Genomic DNA, 24,022 nt, shown 5'->3' on the forward strand with positions numbered 1-24,022 from the left:
GCCAAGAGGTCAAGCCTGGAAAGCCAGATGTAATTATTACAGGCTCACTTGATCATTCAGTAAAACAATAACAAGTGATTTGTGATATGACAGTCACAGCACGGCATGTACTAAATACCTCAGTGAAAACAAGAGTCCCATTGAGCGGTGAGAGGTCGTCTGCAGCCTGGTCCTCCAGCTGCCATCTCAGTGTCACTGCACCTTCACCTCCCACACTACGTAGCACAGCTAGTGTTGCCACGGCAGCAGGATCCCCCTCAAACTCTGGCTCACTGACAATAACCTGAGTGTGATTGAATCAAAAATGATTTTTGAAAAAGTCGTACTAATTGAAAAGGTAGTTTTAGATGATTCCAAATTTACAGAGATATGTAAATGATTTAAGATGTTATTTTGCTTCCTCTCTTATAGTACATGAAAAGGAAGATGTAAAATTAAAATCATAATTTTGCATTATCTTCTGTGTTCTTTCCTGTGTATCAACTAAGTGTCCAAAACTATGAGGAATTGAGGCTCACCTCTAGTTCCTGAAACCCAAACCGTCCCAGAGGTGAGTCGTTTGGTGGTATGTTGATAGTTACAGAGGTCACTTCACCCAGTCGAGCACCACCAATCACTCGCAGTAAATCCACTCTGAAGGTCTCTGCAGTCTCCACAAGTTTGTCATCCAAGATGTTGATGGATATCATGGCTTTTTTCTAAAGATAAGCACGAGTGAACACTCGTTAATAACCTTAATGCCTTCGCAATAAAACATAGATAACTTATAAATTCCATTTACCTGCCCATCTAGAAATGTGATATTCCCTGATGAGGGACTGAAATCATTCAGATCAGCAGTGATTGGCTGAGCCTCCCAGTAGATGACCAGTCGCCCAGCTGATCCAGCCAGTCGCACAACTGACAGATGGAGGAGGTTGTCTGGTGGTGGTATCTCGTATGCCAGCACGACTCCAGTGATATCCTGGACAAAGATGTTAGATGAATGTTTCACAGAGGATAAAAAAAAATATATATTATATTAAGCTATTAGTTACTGATGAAACTCTGAAGAAATCCAACAAACTGAATCAAGTTAATACTGAAATCCTAATCACAGAAATGACCCTGTGCTCACCTCAGAAACATTAAACTGGAGAATCCCTCGAGGGTCGTCGTTCTCCTGGATAATGACCTCGGCTACTTCCATACCAGGCCTCTTGAGACTTGGCTGCCCCGCACCCACTGTCCCACCAATCAGCTCCACTCTGGTGATATTTACCACGAAACTCTCTGCTAACTCCGGGATGTCATCCTAAAAAAAAATGCACATACAAAATAAAACAATGAATTAGGGTTATAAGAAACGTCTCCCTCAATCTGACAAGCACATTCATAATTTAATATTACAAGTGTGTCACTGCAATTAGGTGAGGAATCATTTTCATTAGTGGCATTACTGAAAGATTAAAATGAAAACAAATCAATCTGCAAAGCCACAGATTCCTAGATGATGTGTGATAGTTTTACGAAGATGAATAGCTATTTCTGGAGCAACTGAAGAGGAGGAGACGAGAGGAGTAAGTGTTGGCTTTTTTCCCCTCTAGCTGTCGCCTACATTCAGCCTGTAAAGGCTAGTCTTTGGACAGTTACAGAACTGTTACAGGTTGTGTTTTTTATCTTGAAGAACAAAACAGGAGGCTGTTTGGGTGTCCAAGCTGAATGAGTGTCAGTGTGGGAGTGAGATGACCAGTAAGAAGACAAACATTTATGTAATACAAAAAATCTTTATGCTTTTACTCGTTTGGAAGAGTGTTACTTCACATGTTTGTTTGTCATCTAACATCAAGCTAATCCTACAGATTAAATAAACTTCACTTTAACTGAACAACCTCCATACCGGCAGGATTGTGACAGTAACAAGAGCCACAGTAGCCCCATCTATCATGATGATGGTGTTGTCTTTGGGGGTGTAGTCCTCTCCTGCACTTGCTTGGTTGGAGGGGGGCTGATGCAGTGCCGGCCCACTCTTGTAGTGGACTGCCACCTCACCCTTAGAGCCCTGCTGCCTCACTATAGAGAGGGTCACATTGACTGGAGTCCCTGCAGGGAGGGAAAAGGGAGATCACAAAGGTAGTGTTATGACAAATACTTCCATCATTTCATGTGGAAGATATTTTACAACAGCCTGAATTAAAAGCAATACCATAAATATAGGTAAGGAAAAACGTGAGGTATCATACTTTTATAAACAAGCTTCCCTGATATTTTTGCCTAACCTTCAATAAACAGATGAAGGAAATCCAGATTTACTTTAAATCTGTAAAACTTCCTTTACTGTAAATTTCAAAGTAATATCACTGTCAAACCTTATAGATTTATATTTAGCAACCAGGACGATAACAATGTTCAACTGTGAAAACACTCCTAAAGACAAATCATCACTGATTGATTCATTTCATGAAACAGAAGTCCTCACTCTGTGGTTCTTGTGCGAGTGTAAACTGTGAGTCCAGATGCCATCCAAACACCCCGTAGGGAGAACCATTTGGTAGGATGGTGATCAGAGCTTGAGCTCTCTGCTTGTCGATGACTGCAGCCTGTGTTAGGTCCTGCAGCCCCACAGTGGTGACATCCATGAGGGTGATGGTTACGACCTCTCTCAGCTCTGGGGCGCCATCTGCCAGCACAGTCAGTGAGATAAAGGCCTCTGACTGGCCTTCTGAAAATGTTACCTACAACATAAAATACATTCGAACTTGAATGAAGAATTTAGTGATTTTAAATTGAGTTCCTAGATTCTTTTTTTTGGTAAAACCTAAATTAATAAAGATGTTGTCGGCACATAAAGGAGTTTGTCTAAAGTATGACAGAAGGGCCAGGCTTACTCACCACTCCCGATGTGGGGTAAATGTCGGCCAGACTGCCAGTGGCAGACCAGTGAACGGTCAGTCTGCCAAAAGTTCCTCTTTTCCTCTCCACTGTGAGAGACATCTGATTATTTTGCTCCAACTCTTCTACCTCCACAGAGAGAGAATTCTGCAAAGAATGAAAACAAATGTATCTCTATATCAAATGATCGATGTAATGAGATCTAAATATCCTTGAGTACTGTTAAGATTTCATACAAAGACTGTTAAATGAGGACTGCTTAAAAGGTTTATTTCCAAAGGTTTAATCCCTACCTGAGCAAAGCCGATGACTCCATGGGCATCATCATTGGATGGGACTATGACAGTCACCTGACCGCCAAATCCAATCTCAGCCCCACCCTTTGGATTCTTCAGGGTGACTTGGAAGTGCTCTTGCTCCTCAGGGATGTCATCATCTATAATGTTCACCGCTATCTCCAGCTCACTGTCCCCTGGCGCAAAGTGCAACTCCCCAAAACTGAATGGGAAGAGAAAAACAAAACACACAAAAACAAACTTGCATTTAGAACTTTCTTGATGTGTTGCATTTTTTTGAACAGAATTTACTGATAATCGTGTTTGAGACTTTAAAAGATAATATTGGTACCTGGGGATGAAATCAGACATATTGGAGACAGAAGTAAATTCATAAACAGTGGAGCGTTTCTCCTCAGAAGACGCTAAGAAGGTTTTGGTGCTGTTGAGGGACGGGACCACGAAAGATAAGAAGCTCAATGCTGGAGGGGCCCTCAGGATCATGGCGAGCAGGTTGACATCAGACCTCCACGAATAGAGCGATGAGCCGTTTCTTCCAGCGAGCAGGACATACGCTATGAGGAAGAAAAAGATTGAATCCACGTCAGGTCAATTTGTAAAGTGTAACTTAAAAATATATATATATACCGGTATATATATCTTTGAAAAGAAAAAGAAAAAAAGAAGGCCTGTTTGCTTACTGATCCCAGATGGAGCAGTGAAAGGGTGAATAGAGGTGAGGCCTGGGTGAGGAATGGACTGATGAAGCTGAGGGGAAGACTGTCCTGAACCCCAATGGAACACCTCACATGTCGGAGAAGGCCCTGAAAAAAGGAAACACACATATAAACAACCACACACTAAACATGCATACATAGTTTCTCATTTTTAATGCTGGAATAACATGTTTATGTAAAACGAGGACTGTTCCTACTGACACACCCAAGACTTACAAATTACAACCTCTGCCTCCCTCCGTGGTTCTCCTCTGCTCCACACTAAGGCCTTTCCCGTAAACCCACAACAAGTCTGAACCAAGAAAACTCACCACTTTTGCAGACTCAGAGGGATTATGTCTCATCAAAATATACAGAGCGTTGTAAAAATATAGAATCAGGCCTACATTGTTAGTTTTGTCATCTTAGGAGGCGCAACGGAACAAGCCTGTTCTGTCTCTAACAGGCACATAGTTTCTGAGTGCCGTCTAGGGTATCATTGGTTTATTTATGCTCTGCTAAACAACTGACAGCAGCAAAATCCAAAAGAACCTGCACTGAGAGTACAACCACAGGTACTGTAACAGGTTAACATCATAGTAAAGCATAAACATACTCTTAGCATACTATCTTTAGCTTGAAAGATGATTTCACTTACCGTAAATTTTGGACTATAAGCCGCTACTTTTTGTCGCGGTTTTTAACACTGCGGCTTTTAAAACGATGCGGCTTATTTATGGATTTTTCTTGCGGGACAATGAGCTTGTGCCGCAAAAACATTTGACTTCGTCACATCGGATCTTAATATCAGTCATTTTGCGCTTTATGCATGCACCCTCATCATGGAAAACACACGGAGAAATACATATGATGCAGCTTTCAAGTTAAAGGCGATCGAACTGGCTGTCAAAGAAGGAAATAGAGCTGCTGCACGTAAAGTTGACACTGACAGCGACAACAGAGACTGAGGAAGTGAGTAATGAAGTCATTCTGAGGCAGTAAATGGATGGACTTTTTCCCTGTGAAATATATTACGGTAATCTTTTTCATCAGCCGCGTTACAGACACTGTTTGATAAAGGATTTACAGTAGGCTTCATATTTACCAGTAGTACGTATTTCATTAAAAGTTAAAAAAATGTCTTTGTGTCACGTCTTTCTGTGTAAATAGCTCTTGTTATAACGTGGACACCTGCGGCTTATAATCAAGTGCGGCTTATATATGTACAAATAAATTGTTTTACCTATTTTTAGCCGGTGCGGCTTATATCCAGGTGCGTTCAATAGTCCGGAATTTACGGTATTTAAAAATCACTCATAGTTCCAAGTCTTCTTTTATCTTATTTTTTTCATTTTAATTTTTTTTCCACTCTATCACAGAGACCAACAAGTCTCCTGCGCCCTCCTTACTGTGCACAAAGACATGCACACATAAAACACATTGGTAATGAAAGAGAGTACATTCACTAAACTTAAAATAACATAAGATATATTTATTTTATATTTTATATTAATGTAATGGTTTCTGAAGGACTCCCTTGAAAAAGAGGTCTTAAACTCAATGGGACTTTGACTCGAATAAAGGTTAAATTAAAATAATGATTAAAAAAAAAAGTAACATATTTTTAAAGACGCATACCACCAATATATATTTTCATCCTCTATGTAAATATTGAAGGCTGGCTGAGATGTTACTATTTTGGGAGAGTAAATCAATTTAACAGCCTTTATTAATGTTAAGTGACACCAAAACAAGAACAGTCACCTTCAATAAGAACCAATAGGAGTGTGTCCTCTGCTCTTGTGCTGACTGTATCTGCCTGAATGGCTCTGCCAGTGAGTTGGAGAGGCTGTTGATTCTGAAATCTCCCATTGGTCCATTGAAGTAGGAGGCAGCTGACATTTTGTCCGTCTACGCACACCAGTAGGTAAGGAACAGCTGCGCGACTGAACGGAGAAATACTGAGGATGTTCTTTTCAAAGTCAAGAGTTTGTAGGAGGGCGAAGGAGCCTCCTGTCCAAACAAAAATCTGTAGCAAGGAACAAACAAAATAACCAAAAAGGTGTTATTCTTATGCTGTAAAGTTTGAAATTCATCCATGATGTTTAAAAGGTTCAATTGAATGTAAGATCTGTAAATCAGCCTCACCTGGCTTGATGCGATTAGGTAATCTCTTCCTTCAGTTGAGAAGTGCTTCACATCCAGAGCTTCGACACCTAAAGTTTGTTCCTAAACAAATCATATTGTCTAAAATTATTTGAAGACTATAAGAGTCAAGGTCTTTGAATGATGTTGCATGGCAGGGTTTAAACTTACCAATGTGACATTAAGGTCCATATGCACTTTGAAAATGCTAAGGTTGGTAGCGGGGGAAAATGGAGGGCCACTGTGAGTGATGCCAATGTAGGTAGATCCATTCACTGCAAACCCAACACAAGAGCTTGGCTCCTGGATCCGAACCGACTGTAATGACCAATAGAAATTGCACATTGTGTATCATGCATACTGTACGTATACAGTAGGAACATTATGTACTGGTTGGAAAACAACACTGCTGTTAGCCTACCTCTACTGGCACAAACACACCCTGCCACCTATAAAGAGTAGCCAAGGTGTGGGAGGATCCAACCATAGGCCTCCTATCCAGCCTCATAGCCAGGGAGGAAGACCCTCCAGGAAGTGAGCACCAAGCGGATGTGGGGTTGTCCTCAAAGCTCTGGTACACACCAATCACTGAGAGGGGGCCCTCTAGAAAAGTAATGGGACAAAGGCAAAAGAAACATAGGGATACTGCTGTTGGAATGAAAGTGGTAAACAGAACATATATGGGTTATCAATCATCAGTCTTACCAGAGGCCATAGCTGTGTCAGACAGGCTTTCCCATTCCACACTAACAAATGACTCCAGACCATTACTGCGAGACACAGTGAGGAAGACTGTTCTGCCCCCTTCATCAGCAATCACTTCTGTGTTAGTTCTGAATAGGAAACAGAGATAAAGACTATTTTAGCATGTGTCTTGTTGTGTGTATTTGTGCATTGGATCACATTTTCACTGTTAGAAATATGACATGCGAGTGTTAAAAATGTGTGACAGATCAAAGACTGGAACCTGTTGATAGTCGGTCCGATGCGGAACAAGCCAGAGGGAGCCAAATTCTCCAGGACAGTGATTTGAGTTTGGAGTTGGTCACCGAGGCGTGCACCTCCTGTTGGGTTAGTCAGGGTCACAGTGAAGGTTTCATTCACTTCAGGTTCAGCATCAAGTATTGCCCAGATCTCCAACATCTGAAACAACACAGACAAGTCTATGTTAAACAATGTATCTGTATATGCCGTGTAATACACAAACTAATCTGTTGAAACATGTTAAGTCTTTGTGTACTACAGAGAAGAAAATGATATCTCGTTAGTAAACGTGATTTCTCATGAAATGTTCTCTACCTCACCTTAAACCTGACTCCATCCTCCAGTACCACAAACCCTTGTGCTGGAGTCAAATCCCCCTCCGCCAGACTGCCGTTGGCATCAGTGATGGTGAACTGAACCGTTACGGAGCCGAACGTGCCTTCCTCTGGGTTTCGAACTATGTACAGAGGGGCCACACTCTCACTCAGACCAGACACCGAGGTGGGCTCCCTCAGTAAGAAATGCTCGCTGGTGTTAAAAGAAATGACACCATGTCCATCATCACTGGCAAGGATATTCACTGTTGCTGAAAGAAAACAGAAAGACGCAAGCTTGAAAATAATTTCACAGCAATGTACAACATACAGTGGATGATTCTTAAAAGACAGCAGTCGTTTAATAATTACTGTATATGATACAAAGTTGTTTTCAGAAAAAAAAAGTTTTTCAGTTTCTTTGACCTGAATGACCAGAGATTGATTGTTTCATACACAATCTGGTATAAATGTAAAATATCTTTCCAAGTTCCACTTTAAAGAGTTCTGCCATATAAACAGTAAAAGGTACACAACAAGGTTGTTGTTGTCACCTCTTATCGGACCTCTTCAATCAAACACTGTTCATTTTCTTAGACTCTATACTGAGTTCTGAGGGTGAAAAGCACAAGAAATATGCAAATCATTCCTATGTATCACTGTCATCCTATCTACCTGTTGTATTGGCGCCCAGCTCAAGCCCCAGCGAAGGCTCGGACAAGATGAGCTGGAATCTCTCAGCTCCCTCTGGAACAACGTCATCGATGATCTGCACTTCTACAAACTTATACCTTTCACCATCGACAAAATGCAGAACCTGGGAGAAGAGAGGAGGGTGTATAAAGTGCAAACTGCAACATGTCTGTTAAAACTCAAAGCGAATGAGTTCACTTTGAGGTAATGAGAGCTCGACTTTATTTAGATACTTGACAACATTTTAATTCTCATCACAGTTCTTATCCAGAACTAAAGAGCCCTTTTCCATGACATGAATCTAAAGCAGGTCTAGTTACCTGTGACAGTTTTTTTTTGTGTGCAATGTTCGTGCCTCTGTATAATACTGACCATTTCACTCGTATTGTAATCCAGTCCTTGTTGAGCTTCCAGATTCTGAGCGTAGAAGAAAAGAGAGACATTTCCATACGCCCCCTTGCTCCTGTAGGCCACGAGATTAAGGGCCCCTATTGTCTCATTCACTTCAAACCTGGAGAGCAGAACATATTTGGATGACAAATGTACATCTATCCTACTCAACATAAACAAACAAAGCATATTTAAAGTATATTTGTCTGGGCGTTTCTTACATGGTACTCGTCCATTCAATGACTCCTCTTATCCCATCATTGGCAGCAATGCTAACCTCAGCCACCAAACCCTGAGTGTCTGGGGAACGGACAACACACAAAAAGGAAACATGTTTTATCCTTTAGACTGTCAATTGGCATCAATAATAGAATTAAAAGTATTAGCATCAGCTGTGGCTTTAGGGTTCCATCTAGAGTGCAAGCATCAACAGCAAGAAACGCAAGAGGAAACTGTCGGCAATCTAAAAACAGTCATGGCACATTTGAGCGAAAGATTACAGCTAAGAAGCGTCTTCTGTAAGTGGCTGGGCAGGCTGAGCAGCCAAGTCTTTTGGATGGACTGATTTATGACCCTCTGAATAGTCTTCTCCCATTGACTCCACGGCCGAGACACCGGGAGGCCAGCTCCAGGTTTAGTTTGGCTCTCTCTCTCCTCACCACACAGTGCTACTCGGCTCCCAACAAATCCTCAGGCTTCCTTAATCATGGAAGGCATCAATCTCTCCCAGCCAAGCCACATAATGACCGCTGCCAAAAGAGCGGCCTTGTGTTTACTGTGACTCTGCGTAGACGGTGGATAGTATTCTTGGAGTCTCCGCGTGCTGATCTGCCCGTAATGTTCTGTCTACTCATCATTGGATTCGATAGATAGATACTCTATTGATCCAGAGCAAAATTCAAGATTATGTAAAAGCAGTAACTAACAAGCTCTTTCATGGTGCATAATGGCAGTCAACTAAATGGATGTAGTTTAATATACCACACAGGAACATTGTATATCAAACTCCATGGTTTTCAGCTAAAGCATGTAAACATACAGACAGTGACAAATTAAAGGGAAAACCTCAAATAATGTGGCTTAGCAAGGTGGTGGTCCATCAAAGCAGCTTCAATAAGGATTTGAGGGATGGAAGGATGGAACAAAACCTTCCTAACGATATTCCCTCATTGGTTTTTTGGGTGATCCCTTGCGTGCTTTGGGACATAATCACCTCAGAAATCACTCTCATTAGTATGGACATATCTCATGGTAGGATGTATCAATTTGAAGGGACTCTTTCCTCTAAGTGGACAAGAAGCCCTAAAAACAAAACAACCCCCTCAGTGTCACTGAGCCAACCGATGTCTTCACTGAGAGTTTTGAGCATTGTCTCGTCAAGCACGTTTTTCCTTTATTTTGTCACCTGTCCATGACTTTGCAATTTTACCTGGCAATGTGCAAAACACAACCTCTACTCATCAAACAGGGCAAATAGAAGAAAGTGATTTAATTAAAGGACACAATTAACAGAAAAAAAAATTACAAACATGTTTCTTTGTTTTTTAACAACTGTCTATGGTGGTTAATGATTGAAAATTCAATAACAACATTGATAAGGATCATTTTCAATCTGCTTAACTTCTCCATACCTAGTTGTGGAACAGTGGAAAGTGTTGTGATGAGAACAGCTGATGTTATGTTGACCAAGAAGAACTCCTGCAGCTCTGGTGTGTCATCCTTTATGAAAGTGGAAATGAAAAGCTTTTAATCATACATTCAAACTAAATAAGCTGTAAGGACGCAGAGCTTGGTTCGAAGTGGGAGAAGTAATGTAAGAACTAATGTTGACTATGTCTGCATGTTCATGTTTTGTTTCGGTTGGCTCAGGATGAGTGAGCTGGTGTGTTTCTACCAGTCAATGACATCACACAGGTGAGTTTGGGATTGGATACAATTCAGCGATTGGACGTGATTCAAAACTGGCAAAAAGGACGGAAGCGGAAGAAGAGAAAATATAATCATGTCAAGACAAATAAAGCTAAAATGAGATTGAACCTCATGTTGGCTTTCACCTAAGGACGTGGAGTTGGTCTGCTTTCTATTGGACAGGCTGGTGCCAAACACTGTCGGTTAGCTTGGGCTAGCTTGCTAAATCAGCAGATTTTCCATGACAGCAAATGCAATATTCTCAGGTAGCATGCAGTGTAGTTACAAGCAGTAAACATATATGCTAAGTCCTGCAGTGGACATGTGCTTCTACTAGCTTTGACTTGGACAGCCCAGTTTGAATGTTGTGTTTAAGAGCTGCAAAAAAGATTGCCAGGCCTACTGATTCTACCTTTAACACTGCAAGTCCAAAGACACCTTATGTAATGACAAGGATTAAAAAAAAAAGTTTAAATGATGTAATTATGATTTTGAATTACTTTCCTGAATGTTCATGTAAGCCTTTGAGGTTTAATGGAGAGACGACTGAAACAATTGAATTAAGATACAGTCTTTACCTCTAGTATGGTGACAGGGATAGCAACAGTAGTCTGTCCATCCTGAAGGATTACAGAACCAGTACCAGCGATGAAGTCTTGTCCTGGGTCGGCGAGAGCACCCTCTATCTGGGACAGATCTTGTAGAGAACCTTTTATAACCTCAAAGGTGATGTTCACTGCTCCTGTACAAATATGTTGTGGTATGATGTCAGTTATTGCTTTGCACTAAAAATGAAGACGAATAAACTCAAAGAAAATCCATTCTTTAAGTTCTTTTTTTTTTTTTACCACTGACCTGAGGCTCCAAACTCTCTATTGACGTAAATGTTAACGGTCCGGTCCTGTTCCTCTGTGGTCACCTTGAGGGACGATGGGGCAATTGTCAGTAGCCCATAAGGTTCATCGCTGGTGTCCACAGATATCACCGCCTCACTGCCCTGAGAATCAAGAGCAGCATGGCCAGTCTCCACAACACCTGTGTTTGCAAACCAGAGTCATGATAACGTGTAAGAATTCTATCTTGGTTATTTAAGGGTGTTTATTCTTTACAATGATTTCAGGCTTAATGACCAACCATAAAGAGTCTATGTTTAGATATTAAGATCAGACACTACTATCATTACCAAAAGTTTGTATATTGGACAAGGACACTTTGTATTCATCCTTATCTTCTGGTGTGGCATCATCGAGAAGTTGTAGGACAATGGTGTCATTCAGTTCACCCTGTAGGAGACACAGCAGATAACAGCTGTTCAGTTCATGTAGTAAGTTGTGTATTGAAAGCTTAAACCGGCCGCAAAGAGATCAACAATAACAACATGCTGATGCGTGTCAAAGTCTGCATCTTAATGATGTTGTCTAAGGATTATTATCGTCAAAAACAGGTGAATTAATCTCTTTCTGTTTTTTACCTCAGTGAAGAGAAGTGTCCCTGATGTTTGGGTGAACGTCCGGACTACATGAGGCCCTTGTACAGTCCAGTCCACAGTGACATTACCTAGACCTGGAGCAGTTCTCATCACAAATAGGGATAGCATCTCACCTGTAGTAGAAAAAACAGAATGCATTCAAACAATATGGTGACTATAATGTAAAAAAAAAAAAAATGTTTTAAATTGTATCGAGTCTTATTTTACCCTAGTCAGGAATTGATAACAAACAAAATTCAAAAATCAAAAATCATTTATGCAGTAAGACTTACACTACATCCATCAAAAGCTATCAATTATAAGTGGAGACCTGCTATTCTAAAGTAAATAATGTTCGAGAGATTAATGTATTAATGGACATTAAATCTAAGTGTCGCTCTTTATGTTTAATATGCCTTCAGAAGCAACTCATGTTCCCTAAATGTTTGAATATTACTCAGGGAGATTTCCACCATGAAGATTTAATTTCAATATAATGACTGACAACCTCTGGGCCCACCAGTTTGTGCACGCTACCTTTCTCGGAATGTATATCCCTTTGGCTTGCACTCAAACATAAATACAAACATATCTAGAGAAGGAAAGTGAACAAGAATGTAGAATGGAAGAAGTCTAGGGATGTTGACGTACATACTATCGATCAAATATCCAAATACATCTTGCTTGGCAACCAACCTTCTCTGGCGATCACAGATCGTGAGGAGGGATGGAATCCAACTGTCCCAGCCACGTTATCATTAGCAAGTATCACTATGGTAACGGTGTCAGAGCTGGGTAGGATTCGACTTCCTCCTTCTGTATTAACGAGACCAATCATGAGGCTCTCGTTGTCCTCTGGCTCAATATCATCTCTGATAACAATCTCTATCGTCTTTTTTAGGTCACCTGAAGAAGCAGGGAGAATAAAGGACATTGTTAAGGGCACGTGCTAATCCTAACTTATCTTGTTGAAACACTTAGAAACAATCATGACAGTAGCACATTTTGACAAACTATTTCACATGGCTTCATTAACAACAACATGTGAAAGTTAAATCAGTCAGTGATCCTCATACCATCAAAGACTAGAGTCCCTCCAGTCCCAGTGAAGTCAGCATCTGGTGTGGCTTTTCCTCCAACAAACCTCCACTCTACAGTAACAGTGCCAAGATTCCCTCCTCTCCTCTCTATGACCAGAGGCACCACAACCAGAGGCTCTTCACGAACCTCCAGATAGAGCCCGTCGTTCACGGCGCTGGGACTGAGGCTGTATATCAAAAACACCCCAAATGCATCTCCATTCATGCCTATAGTTACCACCGCTTTGTCTGGCAGGCCAATCGAGGGCAGGTTCTTTGGTGCCACAGTCAGATTTATCAGCTCTACCTTCAAACAACACATAATTATGTTTAAGTGAACATTTTCTGATTAATAAAACCCTGTTGAAAAATGCATTTCATACGAATAACAGGCATATATATTTGTATGACTGTGCTTTACCTGTAAGATCTGTATGTTGAAGCTCTCGTCCATTTCAGGAAATGTATCGGTCAAGATTGGGACTGAGAGGTTAGTGACTCCTGACCCATCATCCATGAAGGCACTTTGAGCTGTCACAGGAGAAAAATCACTCCCTGCTTCAGCCTGGGTGCTGAACAGAACTGCAACAGAAGTGGAGTTTTTTACATAAGTTATAACCTGGGAGTTAGGTGTCAGTTGGTCGGCCCCTGAAGTCACCCAGGTGCAAGATGGTGACGCCATGTCTGATGACAGTGAGAAGGCCTGGCAGGCACGCTCTCTCAGACAAGCAGCAGCACACACTGCCAGGGGGTCTGTCTGACCAGTTATATTAACTGTGCTATGGAGAGGGAGTGAGGGAACGCCTGGTTTTGGGCGATCATAGTACATCAGAAGGTTCTGGTTATCTTTCTGAGCCAAACCAACAACGTCAATCTCAGAGGTGCTGTACACGATCTCCAAGCGACCAAAGTGTCCCCCACTGAAATAAAGGTGACAGAAGAAGTGATTCAGTTATAGCCTACGATAACAAAATAAATGTGCCCAAAGGAAGACAAAAAAAAGTACCTCCTGCGGACAGTAATATTAGCTCTATAGACTCCCCCCAGGGGCTCTTGAACTCGATAAACAGATTGTTCAAAGAACACAGTCCCATATGGGTTGTCATTGGCAGGCACTATGATGTTGACCGATGTATCCGCTCCAAGGTTTCCCCCATTACTGGCACCAGTAAGCTCCACCTTAATTATCTAGAGAGGACAAAAATGTTTAATGAACACTTATTCCAAAGTGATCAGAATATTTCACAGGATATATATTATTTAAGATAATCCACACAAGCATGTAAAGTTTGTTTGTTACCTCTGTGATTTCAGGTACATCGTCAGGTAAAATCTCTACTTGCAGCGTCTTCATGGTCTCTCCAGGAGCAAATCTAACCTCCCCCGATGTGGGTCTGATGTCCCCATTTGCTAGTTTACCGTTTACAGTAGCTTGCCATTGGACTACCACTGTGCCAATAGTACCAGCATTACGCACAATTGGCAACTTGACCTCGATGGAGTTAGCTGCAGGTTCCTCTATGGTGACTGGAATAGCTTGGAAGACTATAAAGGAAACATCAAGAGAAACAATGAGCTATATTATTTATGACTCTATTTATTTATAAATGATATGGATACAATTAGTTGAATAATCTAAAATAAAATGAAACATATCCTGGATGATGTTTACTAACCAAAGGCACCGAATGGGTCGTCAGAAGGCAGAATAGTGATGATGGCACGGGTGAGCTCCCCCAGAAGAGCTCCACCTGTGGTTTGGTTGATGAGCTCGATAAGAAAGGTCTCCTCCAACTCAGGGACCATATCATTGATGACATAGACGGGAACAGATTTACTGGACTCTCCCTCGAGGAGGACAACATCAGTGGAGGCTACACTGTAGTCCTCACCTGTAGGATTTCAAGAAGACAGTGATGTACATGAAGATATGTCCTGTCCATCACACACAATGTTAGAGAGATATTTTTAAACTTATACTTCCTGGGCCAAGACTTACTGACTTTGGCGGTCAAAGGCACTGCTCTGAACTTGACAGACACGTCTGCAAAAATCCCTCCAACACGTGTGACATTAATGATGGGTCCAACGTAGTGCTCTGCAACACTGACAGCAGAAGCCGATAGTTGAAGGACTCCAAACGCATCGTCGCTCGCCTCCACTATCACCTGGGCAACAGTGTCAGTCAGAGGGCCGACAGAAGGGGAATTGGAAACTGAAAGGGATGATAGGAAGATGTTTCACACTTCAGAATTGGAAGTGTTTGTATCTTAAACTTTGCGTTTACGTTGGGAGTTTCAGTATCTTACTGGATCTTTCCTGCTCTCCTTTGATAAGCTCAACACTGATCAACTTCACAAAAATGGACTCGTCTCTCTCTGGATCCTCATCATCGAGCACTTGAAGTCGGATGTTTGCTTCACTCTGATTGGCCAAGAACACAACAGAATCCAGGAGGGGGACAAAATCCTGCCCCTCAGTGGCTCGGCCCACTCCAGAGGTCCTGAATGGTTCTGGCTGTGCCTCATTTAGTGTCCCATATGTCACATTCACCTTAAAACAAAACATCCATTGGGTTATTTATTGAAAGACAAAGTAACAGAATCGTAATGGTCGAAACTTCTACAGCTGGACACACCTGACCCATCAGGCCTCTCTGTCGCAGGATGTTGAGGGACACAGATGAATCAGCTTCAGGAAGTCGGACAGACCTTGTTTCGTTAGCGAATACAAAAACCCCATAGGGGTCATCACTGGCGAGAACAGTCAGAGTAGCAGATATCTGAGGTCCCAGGCGACCGTGGGAGACATTAACCAATGACACAGTGAAACTTTTGTCCAGCTCAGGGATCTCATCTTGAGCCACATCAATGATGATGTTTGCTGAAGTCTGTCTTACTCCAAAGGTGATGTTCCCAAACCTACTGAGGAGCTCCCCCTCAGAGCTGGGATCAGCCTCCCAGTACACAGTTACATTGGAGAGGTCACCGAAGGACCGATCCACCTAGGAGAGAAACAAAGAGGCAAACACAGCATGATGCTACAACAGTCATGACCTGTGAAACTTTAAATAAGACTTAGGCTCTATGTCCACCTAGCATATCTATCAGAGAGAAAGGCGTTATGCGAGCATTTAAGTGCTGCACGACCATCCTGTCTCTACGACAACAGTCTGTAGACAACAGCTGCTGTACCACCAACACAGCAGTGTTACTTTTTGGTGTAAGTTTTTTTTTATTTCAGATTGTTTTTACCCAAGCAGATTTGGAACAAAGAGGATATTGGTACAAGACATGATCTGTAGGCGGCAAAAATATGGGAAAAAAATACATTTGGAAACGAGTAAAACGCGAGTTGGACACAGGGCCTTATTTTTCTCAGCATGTTGTGAAAATAATTAAATGCTGACACACTTTTATTGTCTTAGTAATATTCAACTGTGTATGACACTGACCTGAAGCAGCACAGAGCTGTGTCCTTCTTCTGGTTCTGTCCCATTGACAGAGAGGGATCCAGGACTGAACTGAAACACTCCATGGGCATCATCAGAAGCAGCAATGGTCACTGTGATGTGAGACGCAACTCCCAAGCTGGCTACACACAAAATACAAGATTTTTCCTCTTAGTAATACATATTGGCTCCATTTTTGTCGTGTTAGCTTTAAAGCAAAATAAAGTGACCCAATCCTGAGAGAACAGAAACATAAAGACAGTTTTCTTTTATTTACAGACAAAGGGATACCAAGGGCAGAATGAAAGAAAAAGCAGCTTCATCCAGAAAGTAGGTTATTTCAGAAGTCGTGACAGCAGCCCAAACTAAAAGTAAAACATTTGGATTTAATGTCACTGCTGGTAAAAGATTTGCTTTTCCCACATTACTCTCCTTGCGTTTTCTAACAAATGGAGTACAATTTAAGCACCACACACAGTTAATTAAATGTGCATGTGCATGCAAACACCTAGAGATGTGTACAATCTTTATCTGATTACATTATTATCTAATGTAAACAAAGGCCACTTTGAAAGCAGCAGGTTCGTTGATCCATAAAATGACTAATATTCAGCTATCAGGAGTGAGAGAGATGTGGGCTTGAGGGGAAAGGAACACAAACAAAAAGCTGTTTAGGAAGTTAAGGAAGGGGATGCTTACCATGGTGGTAGTAGGATGGAAGGAGGAAGTCAGAGTCACTCTCACCACTACCACTTGATTCACTATGCAGATACTGACCCACTTATGGATCACACAGGAGGATCAAACAAGTGTCACACCAGAGGAGCAGATGTCAAAGGGCAAATAGGAAGGAGGGTAGGAAGGCAGTTGCGTGTGTAGGATGGCACGAGAGAACACAGAAGCACAGCACACACAAAAACAAAGCAGGGCAAAACACAGGGTCAATTCAGCTACAAACAAAGGTTATGGTAAAGGTACTACATTTAATAAAATACTATTGCTAAAGGTAATTCTCGGACACAATAATAAATCGACTAATAAAACAACTGCTTGAGTTTCACCATCAAGAATGTGGGGTCCTGTAACTTACCTCCTCCATCAGCATTGTAGAGCTCCACTCTAAAAATCTTGTCCAGCTCGGGGACAGGATTATCAACGATGGTCACGGTGATGAACTTTAATCTTTCCCCTGGAAGAAAGTCCAGAATGCCGTCTGAGTCCTGCAAGACACAGAGAAGGAGGAACTCACAGATGTATTCTTCAAGTACTTACATGGATGGATGGATCAGTAAGCTTAAAGACTAACTAACCTCATAGTCTTCAGGGCTGGATGCTGTGAAGGGGGTTGTCCTGTATCCTACCATGATCCTTCCTAAAAGGCCCTGGGCCCTGGCCACCAACAAGCGGACTTGTCCATCTTCTTCATTTACAGTTAAGTGAACAGGTTCGAAAACAGGAGAGATAAGTCCTTCTCCTGGAGGGCTGGGCTGAAACTGCAGCAGGCCTGCATAAAGTGTGTTTCAGTGAAGACAAAAAGTAAGGGTAAGTTATAAAAAAGGAGGGGGAAGAAGACTGTCACAAAATAATCTGATGTATTTGTTATAACCAAGGAGAAATAGTGCTTAATTTCGATGTGTAAATAAATACCATAAGGGTGATCACTCGCTGTGACAGTGACAATGTTGACAGCGTTGTTTGGATCGATGCTCGCTCCGCTGGTTGGGGTGGAACCTGGCTTCCCGTCACCAGACTCTGCTGACACCAGAGTGATCTGAAAGGACTCTGCCAGCTCTGGAAGGTTATCATCCAACACTACCAGGTTCAACACCTAAAGGACAGATAATGATGTACATGTAATAATAAGTAAGTAAGCTAATGTTGCTCTTTTTTTTGTAAAATGTTATCATTGAGTCTGAACTGTGTTCAACGAGCATGTATTTAAATCTTAATGATCAGCAGACACCTGTTGACGTCTGAATACATTCACAAACTAAACAACCACTAGGGGGGGCTGGTTATCTTGAACATTGCATCTTGGTTTTGTGTATAGTGCTGTTGTTAAACTACATACAGTATTTATTTGATTCCCTGTAAAAAACAAACAAAAAAACAACCCAGTTCAGACAAGGTACATCACATGTTTATCCACAGAGCGAGTGCACTCTGTGTGACCTCAGGATAAACTTGGTTTTCTCAAACTGCTCTATGACAAATACAGGTCCAACTGTTGAGTCACTCCTAATATACACAGGGCACACACCTCAGAGCGTTGTCCAGGCGTGAAAAGAACAGCACCAGTGGCATTCACAAAATCCAGACGGGCAATGGTCTCACTGTCCAAGGCATCCAGTTGGGTAACACTGTAGTTGACAAAAACATGGTCCAGCGACCCCCGCAAACGCTCGATCACACAAGAGATGGTGGAGCCTTCCTCAGTGGTCTATAAGGACAAAGCAAGGGAGTTATATTGATGATTCATTCTGCACTAACGGAGGAACTGATGACTGCTGCATTTATCGTACAGTAGTTAAGCAGTTTGCAATGTTCAAATAAGATAGTCTTTTCGATTATAGCACAGTGTTAATAGGATTTGCAGAGGAAGCACCTGATAGCCTACATGCCACTACAGCTCTATGTCCCCAAAGGATCAAGGACATAAAGAAGATCCTCTGCTTCTGATGGAATGCCATCGCCGGGCCTGCCACCTGTTGTGCTGATGGAACAAGATCTCCATTTCCAGTGCTGGAACTCCTGCTCTACTTTCATTCTTCAGGAATGCCCTGACAGGCAGACCTGCCGCAGCCTCACCAGCTGTCGCTCTACCTGAGAGGGGCCAACATGTGAGCCCGTGAATCTAATCAAACTAAAAACGGAGAGCATGCTCTCTTTGCAGCCAGGCATGAAGACTGATAAAATATGTAGCAGGACAGAGACTGACAAACCAGTAGGTTTACATTTCATTCGTCTCTATGCAGATTCAGTCTTCTCAGAAGAGTTATTCAAATCTCTATTTAAAAGTCTGTCTTGTGTGTTGTTCAGTTTATAATGATGTGAATAGCAGCTAAAATGGTTGTAAACAAATTGCTGGCTAAATACTTTGCACTTACATCAGGTATACAGGCACCAGTGAAGCCAAAAAGCCCATTGGCATTGTCACTTTTCATGACGCGAAGTATAGCAGTGGGTCTGGGGAGAGGTAGGCGAGCTCCACCATGAACTGCTACCAACTGCAGATAGAACACCTCCTCTCCCTCCTCCTCGCTATCATCCCGGGTCTCCACCACAAATGACTTCTGCCTCTCCTCCTGCCGGTAGCGCAGGTAACCTGAAATGCTACGCAGGTCTGTTTTAGCAGGCTGGGTGTGAAGCTCGTGGATATGGCTGCGGTTCAGCTTCGTCCTGTACAAGCGGACATCCTGGAGAAGGCCTGTGTAGCGTTGTTCGCCCTCAGGATCTGAACCAATATACACAGACGCAGGTCCTGGGGGGGGGAAAAAGTGACATATTTTGAATGTACAGGCTAATGTTCCAAAATAATTTCTGTATGAGTAGTTCAGTAGTAGTGAATGGCTCCATACACAAATGAAACAAATCACTTTCATGACCCCAAGCACAAATCCTAAGTTATGATGTGACCGACCTTACATTTAAAAAAGGAAACATCAAGGAAACAATAATCTACATGAAGATGACCATTCATTTCTCATTCATTATTTATTATGCTGATACTTACAGCTAGAGATACATGCTTTTTGTAAGGGCATAATTAACCAAGTTTTAAGTTTTAGATGAGACCGTTGACATATTAACATTTTACTTGGGATGCTTTTAGTTTTGTCAAACATGTTAAAGGACGTGTAGAGACTTTGACTAGAATCGCAAAGTTACAAGAGTAAATGAAAAACAACTCAGAACCACAACAAAACGATCTCTATGTATTTGCACCCTATGAAGAGGCACAAGCTCTTTCTGTAACGTTTTCTTACATCTCTCTTTCTCTGTGGACACACTAATTGGGACAAGTACACCAGGAAGAGAGAGAGAGAGAGCGAGCTAGTTTATTGATAGCAGAAAGCAATCTTATATGGATTATAAAGGAACATGCTAAAAGGGTCGACAAACTGCATCAGGTAGAGTCTGTGCATCATCCACTGACATCCTCCTCGCTTGTTGACATCATGCCTGTTCGCTTTTTTTCAGCTACAGATGTGGGTACCTCAAACAAGAATAGTCAAAGACAGACAGTGTCCTTTCGCTGTTTAAAAAGCTGAATCAGAATCATTTTCTACTGATTTGTGTTGTCCTGTACTGTACGTGGACTGAAGTGTCTCACAAGCTACTGTTACATCCGTACTTACAGCTCTTGAGCAGAATGCTTCCTCTACTGGCACATTTTTGATTGATTGATTGTGTTTTATTAACGTGTCATGCACACAGAGTGCCAAACCATCATGGGTTTATAAGACACCAGAGATAAAGAGGGACAACACTGAAAATCTGCCACAGTGAGCAAGTACAAAACCCTGACACAAAGCAGTTGCTCTGTGGGTTTGAGTTACTAGCAGCAGACATGATTGATGATTATGTATACATCGACTGTGATGTGAAGTTTGCCAAGGAGCCATCAGAATATTTGCCCTCTGGGGGGTTTTGGTCCTACACAGACTGCGTCTATTGTGTCTGTTAATTAGAGAGGAAAAAGGAAGAAAAGAAGATGCCGACTGATTCCCTTCAACAGCAACAATATCCTGCAGTGCCGATTTTAAATGGTCATTGAAGCATCGCAGAGTCCCAACAGACCTGAACAATGAAGAAGTGACTGAGAGGTGACTGGGTGTGTGTGTGCGTGTGTGTGTGTGTGTGCGTTTGTGTGATCATGCATTGTGTACGTTAATGTGAAGACTTGTCTTTAGAAAAGCCTGCAGTCCTGTCACACAGAGTCATCCAATTAGATTCATCCAACAACTTACAGGACAAAAACACGTATTTACTGTTTACAGTTCGTCATGATTTGGCCTGTGTATGGATGTGGTGTTTGACATTTGGAGATTGGAAAATGATGGCTTCCAATTATCAACGCTTTCATTTCCCTGTGACATCTGACTTGGAGTTTTCAAAGCATCACGGGAAAACAAACAATGGTACATAGACTAAATTAACATTCAGAAACTAAAGGTGACGGCCAAACAAAAATGCAGTTAGGAAATGCTTGAAGTGGCAGATTAAAAATTAAGACGGAGGCCGACAATATGAAACAGGAATATAATGGACACCATGGGCTCCAAAACTCTTCTCCGTCACTTTGCTATGCTTCATAAATCTTTGAGAATTTTCTTACCATCAGCAACGCCCTCTCCTTTGATGCTCCTCAGTCCTCCAGGAATAGGGATCCCATCCAGGAAGAATTCAATAATCCCATCATCAACGGTAATAATCATGTGCAACCAGGCGTTATTCTCTAAAAATTTCTCAGCAGTGGCTCGAGCCACTTGTGTATTGTTTGATCCAATAGCTGTGTAGTACAGCATCACTGTGACGTGAGACTCATTAGTGTTGACCTTCACTCCATAATGCACGGTCCCATTCCTTGTTCCTTTGCTGAATATGAAGCCGTCAGTGTCCGGGCTGGGTACAAGCCAAGCAGAAAAGGTGAAGTTGGAAACAGCAGCTGGCCCATCTTCAGGGGAGATAGTCCCATAAGCCCCTGGGAGGCCAGAGAAAAACCATGCGTCTGTGGCAGAGTGGTGTCGCCTGGCATGAGGCCTGAGCTGAACCTCATCTGGGAAGGAGGCTAGAAGGAGGAGGTCATCCATCAGAGGAAGCCCCTCTGGGAAGTGTCCAGATACAATCTCCCAGGCGACACGCACGTCACCAAAAGTACCCTGCTGGCGAAGGACAGTGAAAGAAGTGACATCGGCCATATCCTCCTCCGAGAGTAAATCTTCAGCTACTTCTTGGTCCAGGTTGCTGTCCGCAATGGCAAAGACACCAAAGGGGTCGTCATTGAAAGGTATGACAACCGAGACATTGAGGGAAGCCTCTGCAAGTTGTCCACCCTCCCCCGGGTGACCTCCTGAACAAAATGATTTAAAAGAGATGAGTGCTTTTCAAGACAAACTCAAGAAATGAAATCAAGCCCTCACCCTTCATTTAAGAATGGCAGTACTAAGATTTAAAGGCAGATGAATGAAATATAATATAACTGCAAATTCAATCTCAATGACAACAGTGAAAGACACGTTTATTTCTGAACTAACCTGAGACGTCGACCAGCCTGAGGACAAAGAACTCATTGAATTCAGGAAGCTTATCTGAGATGGCTTCCAGAACAATAGGTTTGGTCTCTTCCCCTGTAGTGAAGGTGATGGAGCCAGATATGTTGGTAAACTCCTGGTTTTCCTCCAGCGGAGTCTCTGAGTCATTCGAAAACAGCTGCCAGAAAACTGTAACGTTACCAAAATGACCTCTGGCACGCAGGACACTGGAGCAGACGAGAAAAGGATCATCATTTATGGAAGTAAACACAAAAGAAAACATATCTTTACAACAATAATGCCTGGGTGTTTTTTGGCAACACATAGAAGTTGAAAAAATAATAATTTGAACCAATTCTTCAAAAAATGAACAGCCCCATATTAAACTATTCACGACTGGGGCACTGGTGGTGTAGTGGTAAGTGCTCATGCCCCTTGTGCTGTTGTCCTCCTGACTTGTTGTAACTTTCCCTCGGTCCTCGATTTCTGACTCTGTCCTATCTTTAATCAAAAGGAATTAAAAAGCCCCAAAATAAAACCTAAAAAAACAAACAAAAAAAACAAAACAAAAAAAACCCCAATTCAAAATAGTTTGAAACAAAATATTCAGCACTAAAGAAATCTTAAATCGAAGACCTGTTACTTACTAAAAGTTATTGGTATTGCCCTCTTTGACCGTTTTTTCTGTGGCTTCCAGGGAGAAAATCCCGTTGGCGTCATCATTGGCCTCAATCACCACCGTAGCTGTATCTGCTCCATGTACAACAGCATCACCTGTGCAAACAACAAAGATATTACACTATATAGATACACTCACACATGCATAGACGCAACAAAAAACTGCACCGGCCAATTCATTTGTGTCATGTCAAGCTGTTTCATCAACAACTGCACCACAACTATGACAACCTGGAACATGAAGACAGAGTTTCTTATTCATGACAAATGTCTTCGGAGGATAAAAGCATCCTAGCCTGAGAGAGTCTCGATAAGTGGCTTTCATTGAGATTTTTAGAAAAATAAGAAATTAATAAATACTCGTGGATGATACTTTGATGGATGAATACTCCTGAAGCTGAAACAGCCAATCACAAGCACCGCTTTAATCCGCACGATGAGCCAACCGTGACATGTACGCAAGGTTTGCTCCTCGCTGAAAAGGAGAAGTAAAGGTGGACACTGTCCCTGTGAGAGTTTGATTGACTTGAAACATGAGGGTTATTAACTTTTAACACGGCCACTATAAAGGAGAATCCCTCGGATTAAACCAGAGGCTAACCCTTACTCAACTCTCCTCTGTGTCAGCCAGTAAACAGAGAGGCCAGTAGAGTGGCTCGTCTTTGTGTCTGAGAAAGTCTGGAGTCGGGTAATTAAGGTCCTGGTGGGACCCGCTGGTCTTTTATTCCCATCCCTGACACACAATACTGGGATTAGATGAGCTTTCAGCATTACCACAAACAATTCTTAATAACCT

At 42.0% G+C, this 24,022-nt stretch overlaps 1 protein-coding gene across 1 annotated transcript in view; it reads right to left on the reverse strand.

Moving 5' to 3' along the window:
* adgrv1 (adhesion G protein-coupled receptor V1) overlaps positions 1-24,022 on the reverse strand; it is a 97,625-nt gene that overhangs the window by 49,611 nt on the left and 23,992 nt on the right. The window contains exons 19-62 of the mRNA XM_079346526.1: positions 23,196-23,322; positions 22,552-22,775; positions 21,633-22,367; positions 19,402-19,775; positions 18,555-18,734; positions 17,942-18,122; positions 17,605-17,798; positions 17,385-17,514; positions 16,994-17,074; positions 16,298-16,437; positions 15,482-15,847; positions 15,153-15,396; positions 14,843-15,058; positions 14,520-14,735; positions 14,144-14,388; positions 13,850-14,031; positions 13,265-13,763; positions 12,841-13,150; positions 12,461-12,670; positions 11,768-11,898; positions 11,480-11,579; positions 11,152-11,331; positions 10,875-11,038; positions 10,020-10,107; positions 8,610-8,688; positions 8,371-8,509; positions 7,981-8,122; positions 7,312-7,577; positions 6,975-7,150; positions 6,713-6,840; positions 6,429-6,610; positions 6,179-6,325; positions 6,011-6,091; positions 5,627-5,891; positions 3,848-3,970; positions 3,499-3,721; positions 3,165-3,369; positions 2,872-3,018; positions 2,459-2,714; positions 1,880-2,082; positions 1,118-1,294; positions 782-964; positions 519-698; positions 119-283 (exon numbers count right to left, since the gene is read on the reverse strand). Coding sequence (XP_079202652.1) covers positions 119-283; positions 519-698; positions 782-964; positions 1,118-1,294; positions 1,880-2,082; positions 2,459-2,714; positions 2,872-3,018; positions 3,165-3,369; positions 3,499-3,721; positions 3,848-3,970; positions 5,627-5,891; positions 6,011-6,091; positions 6,179-6,325; positions 6,429-6,610; positions 6,713-6,840; positions 6,975-7,150; positions 7,312-7,577; positions 7,981-8,122; positions 8,371-8,509; positions 8,610-8,688; positions 10,020-10,107; positions 10,875-11,038; positions 11,152-11,331; positions 11,480-11,579; positions 11,768-11,898; positions 12,461-12,670; positions 12,841-13,150; positions 13,265-13,763; positions 13,850-14,031; positions 14,144-14,388; positions 14,520-14,735; positions 14,843-15,058; positions 15,153-15,396; positions 15,482-15,847; positions 16,298-16,437; positions 16,994-17,074; positions 17,385-17,514; positions 17,605-17,798; positions 17,942-18,122; positions 18,555-18,734; positions 19,402-19,775; positions 21,633-22,367; positions 22,552-22,775; positions 23,196-23,322 — 8,984 coding nt within the window. The remainder of the gene's footprint in view (positions 1-118; positions 284-518; positions 699-781; positions 965-1,117; positions 1,295-1,879; positions 2,083-2,458; positions 2,715-2,871; positions 3,019-3,164; positions 3,370-3,498; positions 3,722-3,847; positions 3,971-5,626; positions 5,892-6,010; positions 6,092-6,178; positions 6,326-6,428; positions 6,611-6,712; positions 6,841-6,974; positions 7,151-7,311; positions 7,578-7,980; positions 8,123-8,370; positions 8,510-8,609; positions 8,689-10,019; positions 10,108-10,874; positions 11,039-11,151; positions 11,332-11,479; positions 11,580-11,767; positions 11,899-12,460; positions 12,671-12,840; positions 13,151-13,264; positions 13,764-13,849; positions 14,032-14,143; positions 14,389-14,519; positions 14,736-14,842; positions 15,059-15,152; positions 15,397-15,481; positions 15,848-16,297; positions 16,438-16,993; positions 17,075-17,384; positions 17,515-17,604; positions 17,799-17,941; positions 18,123-18,554; positions 18,735-19,401; positions 19,776-21,632; positions 22,368-22,551; positions 22,776-23,195; positions 23,323-24,022) is intronic.

This window comes from Symphodus melops, assembly GCF_947650265.1.
Source record: "Symphodus melops genome assembly, chromosome: 1".
NCBI classification, from domain to species: domain Eukaryota; kingdom Metazoa; phylum Chordata; class Actinopteri; order Labriformes; family Labridae; genus Symphodus; species Symphodus melops.